At 41.4% G+C, this 10,689-nt stretch overlaps 1 protein-coding gene across 1 annotated transcript; it reads right to left on the minus strand.

Annotated features, from left to right (window-relative positions):
* Positions 1–493: 493 nt before the first annotated feature.
* Positions 494–10,689, minus strand: LOC136425009 (leucine-rich repeat-containing protein 15-like). The gene is made up of 4 exons (XM_066413711.1): positions 10,601–10,689; positions 9,267–9,440; positions 5,718–5,781; positions 494–4,692 (listed from the first exon to the last, which is right to left on the minus strand). Exon 4 carries the CDS (start codon positions 4,661–4,663, stop codon positions 2,717–2,719), a length of 1,947 nt encoding a protein of 648 aa, XP_066269808.1. The 5' UTR covers positions 4,664–4,692; positions 5,718–5,781; positions 9,267–9,440; positions 10,601–10,689; the 3' UTR covers positions 494–2,716.

Below are 10,689 nucleotides of genomic sequence, written 5' to 3' on the forward strand. Positions count from 1 at the left end.
TGACTATGGAGTTTTAACGGAATAGATTCACATGAACAAATGTTATTCTCTAACAGTGAACAGTAATGAATATTAATATAAACCAATTCTTAATCAGATTGATGAAAAAAAAAATGTTCAGTAATCTTGAAACAAGATAGACCCAGCCTTCATTTTCACCCACAACTGTTACAATAAAAGAAGCCATTCACTAGTCAAAGAGAACAAGACACCAATTTATGATGAACATAATCCACAAACTGTCAAGAAGTACATTGGTATTTAAGATCATCCCGCTTTTGTAAGAACAGGGGCAATTCGGGGATCTATCGGAACATTATTGCTGTGTATGTATCAAAGATTTCATACTTGGGCGGGGGGGGGGGTGCTCTAGGGCGGGGGGGGGTGCTCTAGGGCTTTATCAGAATGTTAATGATGTTGCCAATATGGTGTATTTTTTAGTTCAGCAAAATATTATCTTAGAAAATATAACACTTGTCTCTGGAGTACACAATTGTTTTAAACAGAAGATGCTATTATAATGATTATGATATCAAATGTTAAAAGATACATCCTTTGATCACACAAAGTCGTTTGTAAAAATTAATAGTTAATCTCTTATTTTGTATGGAAGTTTAACAATAACTAATAAACATAATGTTAGATCTCACCACCCTTAAGGTATTATCATATCATAATGATAAAGAATAAAATTGTGACTAAAATCACCCTAAAGATATTGTAAAGGTAATTAGTCCAGCTGTAACAGAATACAACTACTACAAAATGTAAAAAAGTGAAAGCAATTAGTCCTTTCACCATTATAATTCTACACATAAGATAGTAATTAAAATATTGATGATAATGAGTATCCCAATAATACAAATATTCTTCAAAAGAATCCTCAGTGTCATATATCTGGTTAACAAAGATCTTCTGTAATTATCATGTGTTAGATGGAAGAAAATACATTCTTGTGACCAAACATTGTACATCAGTGCTCTCATGAACATCCTGCATTCTACATTCTTCCTTCGATATTCACTCATTTTAAAAGTCTATAATTTTGTCTCTGTTACCATCTCAGTATGATGGACGTACATGAAAATCAGTTTTCCTACATTTATTAGTACAACGAGGAATCATACTAGAGTATGGGTGGGGGGTCTCACATATATTTGTAGGTCATTCTTAGCATGGTTTAGAACTCTATTGTCGCACTTGAGGGACTGAGGCTGCATTTTCCATTTAGCCAGTCTCATTGTCATTTTCATCCATGATAACCTGTGAAACTGTTGCAGTAATTTTCACATGGCTGTTTTCATATTTTTGGGCCTATGGACCAAAGTTTAGCTATCTATCAATTCCGATAGTCATTCATTCATCCATGATAACCTGTGGACCTGTCACAGTACTTTTAGCGGCTGTTTTCACATGGCTGGTCTCATGTTTGTGGGACAGTGGAACAAATTTGTTATATCCAATTTGATAACATGTGGACCATGCTGTATTGAGTATCAAGCTGCTATGATTGGTTATTTTCAGACTTTTGGAAGTGTGCGCCAACTTTCTGGTCTATTGTCATCAGCAACTTGTGGACCAACTCCATTGTCACACTGCTGTTATACTAGATCGTTACCGAAGAAAACAAATCGCCACCTCGGCAATGTTTTTCCATTTCCTTTCTTGTTGTTATAATTCTTTTATAGACTTCTCGGTCTAGTACACAATAATCTGTGAACCGGATCCATTCTCTCGAGCAACAGTAACGTGCAGGCACCTCTAGACCTACATTTACCTACTTTTTTTGACAGGCACCTCTAAACCTACGCGTACCTACAGTTTTGGTAGGCACCTCTAAACCTACGCGTATCTACAGTGTCGGGTAGGCACCTCTAAAACTACGCGTACCTACAGTTTCGGGTAGGCACCTCTAAACCTGCGCGTATCTACAGTTTTTTGCAGGCACCTCTACACATACGCGTACCTACAGGTTTTGGTAGGCACTTCTAAACCTACGCGTACCTACATTTCTTGGCAAGCACCTCTAAACCTACGCGTACCTACAGTTTTGGTAGGCACCTCTAAACCTACGCGTACATACAGTTTCGGGTAGGCACCTTAAAACCTACGCGTACCTACAGTTTTGGTAGGCACCTTAAAACCTACATTAACCTACAGCCTTGGGCAGGGACCTCTAGACCTACATGTTCCTGTGATGTTGAGCAGGTAGTCCTAAACCTACATGCATCTACGAATTTGGACAGACACCTCTAAACCTTCATGTACCTGCGGTTATGGGCATGAGGTTCTAAACCTACTTGAACAGTTTTGGGCAGGCAATTATAAACCTAGTTGCATGTACCTACAGTTTTGGGCAGGCAATTATAAACCTAGTTGCATGTACCTACAGTTTTGGGCCTGCAATTATAAACCTAGTTGCATGTACCTACAGTTTTGGGCAGGCAATTATAAACCTAGTTGCATGTACCTACAGTTTTAGGCAGGCAATTATAAACCTAGTTGCATGTACCTACAGTTTTGGGCAGGCAATTATAAACCTAGTTGCATGTACCTACAGTTTTGGGCAGGCAATTATAAACCTAGTTGCATGTACCTACAGTTTTGGGCAGGCAGTTCCTAACCTTCAGATACATGCAATCGTGACCTGCATGTACCCACAGTTTTCGGTTAATCCCATCTGATCATGAAGCTACATGTGCCTACAGTCTAATCATTAAAGCTTGGACGCCTGTTTTAAAGCTTTTACACGTGTTACTATATGCCTGTAGGTACAATTCTTTGTGAATTCGCGGCGACACGATTCCCAACGCGTGCTTTTATCCGGACAAACCTTTCTAAACTTCTTGCGGCATTTACTGCAAGACTTGCCGCGGCAAGTTGCCCTTTTCCAAAACTGTCTGTCGACACACTTCTTCCAAAAGCCTGAAAGATTGCAAGTTGCCGCGGGTTTCGGGGTGGATGTTGGTGGCGCGGGAGTCGAGGTCGTTGGGGTTGAGGGAACTATCGTGGTCTCTTCACACATCATATCTTCAGGATTCATATCTTCAGGATTTACATCGCTTAGCAGGCTTTTCCCTGTAAGGTTAGCAGGTCCGGCACATGTGATCTCGCTTTCAAAGTCATGGGTCCCGTTCATCAATAGCTTAAAGGGAAGCATCCTGCAGTCACACTGCCAGGGGTTATCGCTGATGTCAACATATGAAATGGAGGCCAGTGCTGGAAATATGCCAGCTGGCAGACTTGACAACTGATTCTGAGGAAGATACAAGTCCTGCAGGTTATTAAGCCCCTCAAATATGTCAGATGGTAGACTGGACAACTGATTTTTCCAAAGATCCAATTCCCCCAAGTTAGCAAGTCCCCCAAATACGCCAGATGGCAGACTGGGCAACTGATTCTCGCTAAGATACAATTCCTGAAGGTTAATCAGTCCCTCAAATATGCCAGCTGGCAGACTGGACAACTGATTCCCACCAAGATACAAGTAATAAAGGGTACCAAGCCCCTCAAATATGCCAGCTGGAAGGCTGGACAACTGATTTTCGTAAAGATTTAAATCCTCCAAGTTAGCCATTCCTGCAAATATGTTTGCTTCCAGACTGGACAACTGATTGTAACTAAGATCCAAGTCCTCCAAGTTAGCAAGTCCCCCAAATACGCCAGGTTGTAGACTTGACAACTGATTCTCGTAAAGATACAATTCCTCAAGGTTAGGAAGACTTTGAAAGATGCCATCTGGAAGTCCCGACAGCTCATTCTCAGCGAGATGCAATTCCGCCAGCTTGATAAGTCCCTCAAATATGCCAGGGGGAAAACTCGACAGCTGATTCCCGTAAAGAACCAATTCCGTCAGGTTACTCAGTCCGTCAAAAATGTTTTCAGGGAGAGTAGAGAACTGATTATCGTAAAGTTCCAATTGCTCCAAGTAACCCAGTCCCTGAAATATGCCAGCTGGAAGACTAGAAAACTGATTACCGTAAAGATACAAGACCCTTAGGTTATCCAGTCCCTGAAATGTGTCAGCTGGAAGAGTCAACAACTCACCCCGGTCAAGGTACAATCTCTCTAGCTTACCAAGTCCCTGAAATATGCCAGCTGGAAGACTCGACAAATCAGTAGCACTAAGATACAATCGCTCCAGGTTATCAAGTCCCGCGAATATGTCAACTGGAAGACTAGAAAACTTACCCCGGGAAAGACTCAAGCCTTGTAGGTTTCCAAGTGCCACAAATATGTCAGCTGGAGGAATGGATACCAGACTACTGTAAAGACTCAAGTATTCCAGTTTACCAAGACCCACAAATGCACCAGCTGTTAGATTATTAAACTGGTTATTACTAAGGCTCAGGGAAGTTAAGTTGGCCAAGTCCTGAAATGTTCCGTCACTGATCATGGTCATCGGAATGCTGTTTCTAAGGCTAAAGCTTTCCAAGCTCCCATACCTTAATAAATCAGCCTGACTTAAGGTTGTAATGGCATTGTTCCAAAAGTAAAGGGTGGTGATGGTTGTAGGCAGGTCCTGGGGGATACTGGTGAAGCCACCTCCCCAGCAGCGACATACTGTTGATGAACAGCTGCCGCCTGGGCAGGTTTGCGCTGCTGTCGGTCCGGCCTCCTTCAGGACGATCAGCAGCAGAACCAGCATCCTCTTCACCCCCATGTTGAACTCCTTGAGTCTTCTTTTCTCCACTATACAAAAGAAGATGTGTCATCTTTAGCCTACAGGCTTTTTTCCGTAAGGAAGCTACTCACTCACTCACTCACTCACTCACTCACTCACTCACTCACTCACTCACTCACTCACTCACTCACTCACTCAACAAAATGAAAATGAAAATGGCCAATTATTTCTGATTTACTATAATGATTATCAGATTTTCCTTTTTTAGCTCAGAAGGAAACGTCAATTTTTCTACATAGGGTCAATTGGGTAATTGATTTCATCGGAGAACGTGGGGCGGGAATATCAGCATTAGATTGTACATCAAAGTTTGCACTTTCTGATTGGTTTGATCATGATTACTGCTTTTGTCAAATGGCACTGTCCACATAATACATCGCCTCACATCGTACGTTAGTTTAGTTTTTTTTAGCAGTTTTCAGCTCTCGTAGCCTTGACCAAGCATCTATCAGATCCGGTAATGAATTCGTTTTAACTACATTAGAACACCTCCTAGACATGCCTGGTAATAAATCAACACACACACACACGTAATTCTACATTAGAACACCTCCTAGGCATGCCTGGTAATAAATCAACACACACACGCGCACACGCGCGCGCACGCGAGCACACACAAACACACACACTAACACACTCACACACACACACACACACACACACACACATACACACATACATACATACATACAGACACTTCCAAAAACATAACCTTCCGGCGAAGGTAATAAGCTGGCCCCAACTTATGAGACAAAGATCTACCTGCCACAAAAAACAACAACATCATGTCTATAACATGTTCAGAACACAGAAAGATACCAAACCTGACATTTTTGCTGAAGTGCCTTCGAAAATCTGCTTGATCTTTTTTTTCTGATTATAAGGTCATGAACAGTTGAACAAATAGATAAGTAACTCCTAATTGAACACTAGTACTGTTGCATGTCAGCTGTTGATATATAGAAATTTGATGATGAGCACCAAGAATTATTCATATTTGCCCAGTGATAATGTCTTGTTTGTTTTTACCTACCTTGACTCTTATGTGGAAGAAAGACGCAGATCACTTAACCCAGCCCAAGATGTGGAAATAGAGCCTGTAAAGAAAACAAGAAACTTCATGTAACTCCAAGAATTAATTAAGTGGTGTCACAATGTGAAAAGACACATCAGTTGCCATTATTTAAATGGCAAAAAGCAGACAAAATGCAGTTCTTTGACCACTGATGCAAAGATTAGAACCACGGCCATTTGTTTGCATTGACATATGATTCATAGAAGATACAGCGGAGACAAATGCATATTGCACTGACCAGTGACTAAACAATACTGAATATTTTGGACAATTCTATACTGTGAACACGCTGCACTACTTGTGTAGTTGAAAAAAAATGTTGTGTTTCCTATCACGGTCCTGAAAAAATTAGGGTCAGTAGGTAGGGTTTTTTATTTTTTTTAATAATAGTGACATCAAATGCACTGACTGTGCTTGGGCCAGCCTCCTCGCCATTGCACTCAATTCTCATGTGGTTAAACATGCGCTGCACGGAGGGGAGTGAACAAAATCTAATTAAAGTACCCCCGGAATAAAATTACAAATAGGAAAAGTGACAGGTGAATTACTAAGAATATACATGAATAATAATCACTAAATACAATAGTCTATGTCATTGTCCAGTTGCTTTTTCACTGTCACAACTTTCTTTGTTTATTCTGTAATAATTGATGCAAAGTTGAGAATTAGCTTAGTAAAGGGACTCATTCACCACTTGTGCAATTTTTCAATATTGTCAAGGAAAAAAAATCAGCACAAGCAACACTTCGCCCCATAGAAATACAATTGCGACTCAAACACTGCCCTCTATCGGTATTTGACGGTACTGCAGATTACACGTCAATACTCTCACGCATTCTCGCGATAGTTGATGAATCCAACATGGCGGCTGCATGTTTACGTTTTTCGACCCGGAGCTGCGCTCTCTCTCTGACGGATCTTTGAGTTTTAGGCAGAATAAAACAAGTTGACTTATAATGGATGCAAACGAGTGAAAAAGTATCGGTAACTTTATTAACTTGTTTGTTAATTAGCAGTGCTGAACTCACACAGGCCAACGCACATGTACCACTGATTTAATCTGTGGACGTTCGAACAAAAAGACCGCGACCTTTGAGGAATGCTGTCTCTTCATCAATACAAAAGAGTAGACAATTATATAGTGATGACAGGCCATACGCTTCAAGGAAGACGCCTTTGTTGTACGTTTGAAGGACACGCGTGTACGGCACGGTGTCCTCACCTAACCTCCCTATACATGGGACTGTCAGGGCGCATGCGCAATGATCGAAGACCCGCACAGTGTCCCTCTCTAGTTTTCCCTGACCTCCCCTTCTCTTTGTTCCCTGCTAACTTAAAAACATGGGTAACAAGGTATCAAGGACAAGGTATAAAGTGTTTTGTTCACCAAATCAGTTGAGATTACCTGCATTTTAGCAGTAGCTGAACTTAAATATGTTTTTGAGTGGAAATGATTCAGTTCATATTCGAGTTATGATTGATTTAAAGATCAGCTCCCTCTGATGACCACATGTTGTTCTAAGATCATGACTGATGCACAAACAATAGATTAGCTTCAACAAATAACAGATTAGCTTCAACTGGGCGTTACAATGTTTATCAAAAGAGATCTAATCTATAACCATATCCAAACCTAGTTCAGCCACTACTATTGGGAGTTTAGGTCAGGACAACGTACGCTGTACTCGTGTCCTTCAAAAGTCCATACGTAACCAACCTAAGTTTTTCTTGTAATAAACATTTTAATTAACACCTTAATTAGCATGTTAATTAGCAGTACTGAACTCACACAGGCCAGCGCACATGTACCACTGATTTAATCTGTGAACGTTCGAACAAAAAGACCGCGACCTTTGAGGAATGCTGTCTCTTCAGCAATACAAAAGAGTAGACAATTATATAGTGATGACAGGCCAAACGCTTCAGGGAAGACGCCTTTGTTGGACGTGTGTAGGACACCAGTGCACAGTGCATTGTCCTCACCTAACCTCCCTATACATGGGGCTGTCAGGGCGCATGCGCAATGATCGAAGACCCGCACAGTGTCCCTCTCTAGTTTTCCCTGACCCCCCCCTCTCTTTGTTCCCATGCTAACTTAAAAACATGGGTAACAAGGTATCAAGGACAAGGTATAAAGTGTTTTGTTCACCAAATCAGTTGAGAACACCTGCATTTTAGCAGTAGCTGAACTTAAATATGTTTTTAGTGCAAGTTATCCAGTTCATATTCGAGTTATGATTGATTTAAAGATCAGCTCCCTCTGAAGACCACATGTTGTTTCTTAGATCATGACTGATGCACAAACAACAGATTAACTTCAACTGGGCGGTGCAGTATTGATCACATGAGATCCAGTCTATTGTTTGTGCATTAGTAAAGCTGATTAAGGTAAACATGAAAATTGTTACTACAAGAAACACTTAGGTTGGTCACGCGTTGTGATTTTGAAGGACATGAGTGCACGGTACTTTGTCCTCACCTTACCTCCCTGTAGTAGTGGTTGAACAAGTTTAGATATGACTAGGGAGGTTAGGTGAGGACAAAGCACGTGCACGCGTGTCCTTCAAATGTACAACACGTGACCAACCTGAGTGTTTCTTACAATAAACATTCTAATCAACACCTTAATTAACAGCATCTTAGTTAACAGTGGATAACTCACACAGGTCAGCGCACAGGTAGTACCGATTGCATCTGTGGACGTTCGAACAAAGGACCGCGACACCCTTCAGATACCCCTCCTGCTGACATTTCGGGGCACACAGGAATGCCCTGTTTACACGGTTTCAGTCAATATAATCACAAAACGATGTCATAATGACATCATTTTACGTCATCGTGACAACAAAACCTTTATGATTCAATTTATCGACGAATAACAAGTGAAAAAATGCCATTAGAAACGAAGTCTTTCGGATTCAGAGTGTTTTTCCGGATGGATAAATGTCAACTGTAACGTTACATGTATGAGACTCAGCGGGTAAATCAGACCTAGTGATTTTATAGATTCATCCTTGCAAAAGGAGCATCCAAATGTAGCTGTTACACTATAAATGCCCGATCCTACATCGTCCGTTGTTGTCATTTCTTTGTCGCCATTTTGTTGTGACGCAGGAACCAAAATTTGGCCAGCCAACAACTGCTTCAACAACTTTTTCACTGGTTAAATAAACTAAAGACACGTCAACTACCATGTAGGACTACCGTGGGGTCGTGCGGCGTAACGGCAGGGTGTTCGACTCGGAACCAAGAGGTCCCGAGTTCGAATTCCCCTGACGCCACCGATGTCGTGCCCTTGGGAAAGGCACTTTACACGACTTTCCTCACTTCGCCCAGGTGTATGAAAATTAAAAATGGGTATGTTGTTATCTGTACGTGGCACTGTTGATATAAATTATAAAAACTTGAGTGCAGTGCCTCGTCGTCCTTGTCTGTCAAAAACCGAAGTAAAAAAAAACAAAAAAAAACTACCATGTAGGACAGTTTTGAAAGAGGAGCGAGACTCACCGGGATATGGATGGGTGGCAGATCTTGGCTCTTCAGTCTGAGAACGTCTTTAAGTGTGGGGAGCCAATCTTACGGTGTTCTTCACTGCTGTCCGGTAGTCCTTGAACTGGGTGGATTTGATTTTAGATTAGAGCCCAGACTGCCTGTTGTCACTCTTGCCCAAGGGTGAAAAACCTGCGGGAATTACAGTCTGATACGATTTCTGTTGTCAATGGCAACAGCAAAGACGTCAAGATGACGTCAAATATCGACACACACCCTCACTTGCCCCGTCTACACAGAGATGACTTTTTACTCGTATGAGACTGTATAAAACAATTGTTCACACGTGTATGAAATTGTCCAGAACAGTTACTTAGTGACCCTCGATTAAGCAATAAGTAAGAACAGATAATTATGGAGCGAGGACAGGTCATATGCGCGCGTGTCCTTAGCTAACCTCCCTACTATACATGAGACGGTCATGGCGCACGCGCAGTGTTCAAAGGCCCGCACGGTACCCTCCTCTAGTTTCCTCTGACCTTCCCTTCTCTTTGTGCCAACCTCATGCCAATCCACTCTGATGTCATCTTCCCATCGTCTTTCTATCTTTCAAAAATCTAGCGCCCTGCATAATGTTTGTACGGTCTGGAGACCTTGCCACTTGTGTTCAACTTGGTAAAACCAGCTCAGAACGATTTTCACAGGGTCTCGTAGCTTGTTCAACTTTGTTAATCAAGAGCATCCTCGTTTTTGTCATGCGGTTGACATTGTTGCTGTTGCCATCGACAACGAAAGTCTTAGCAGACTCTATAAAATTCTATCAGACATCTTTCCTGATAACGTTTTGGTGCATACCTTCTGACTTTGACAGGAATACCCAATTTACACGGTTTTCAGCTAATATAGTCCCACAACGATGTCATAATGACATCAAAGTTCGAAAACTCAATGATATCGGTAAATACAAAGTTTCCTTCACAAACTATACCATGATATTAAAAGTTTTCCGGATTCAAGATTCAGATTTTTCAGGATCTATAAATGTCACCTATTTCATGTATATTTTGTAACTCCCAGATGTCCCACCACCATTATACACATGCGAGACACAAAGAGTAAATCAGAAGTAGATATCGTGGGAATCTTTATAGATTCGTATTTACAAAAGAAGAGTCCAAGTGCAGCTGTCACATGCCCAGTGTCCTTTGTTGTCATTTCTTCGTCGCCATTTTCATCTGACGCAGGACTAGAACTTTGGCCTGCCAACTGTTGGGAAACTCTTTCACCGGACAAATTAATAAAAGACATGTCTGCTCTGGTGCCGGACTGTAGAGAAACATAGGAAGACTCACCAGAGTATTGGTGGGTGGTAGATGTTCGCTTTTCAGTCTGAGAACGTCTTTCAGTGTCGATATTCCGACTTACACTATTCTGCACTGCT

The sequence above is a fragment of the Branchiostoma lanceolatum genome, chromosome 1 (genome assembly GCF_035083965.1).
Source record: "Branchiostoma lanceolatum isolate klBraLanc5 chromosome 1, klBraLanc5.hap2, whole genome shotgun sequence".
Taxonomy (NCBI): domain Eukaryota; kingdom Metazoa; phylum Chordata; class Leptocardii; order Amphioxiformes; family Branchiostomatidae; genus Branchiostoma; species Branchiostoma lanceolatum.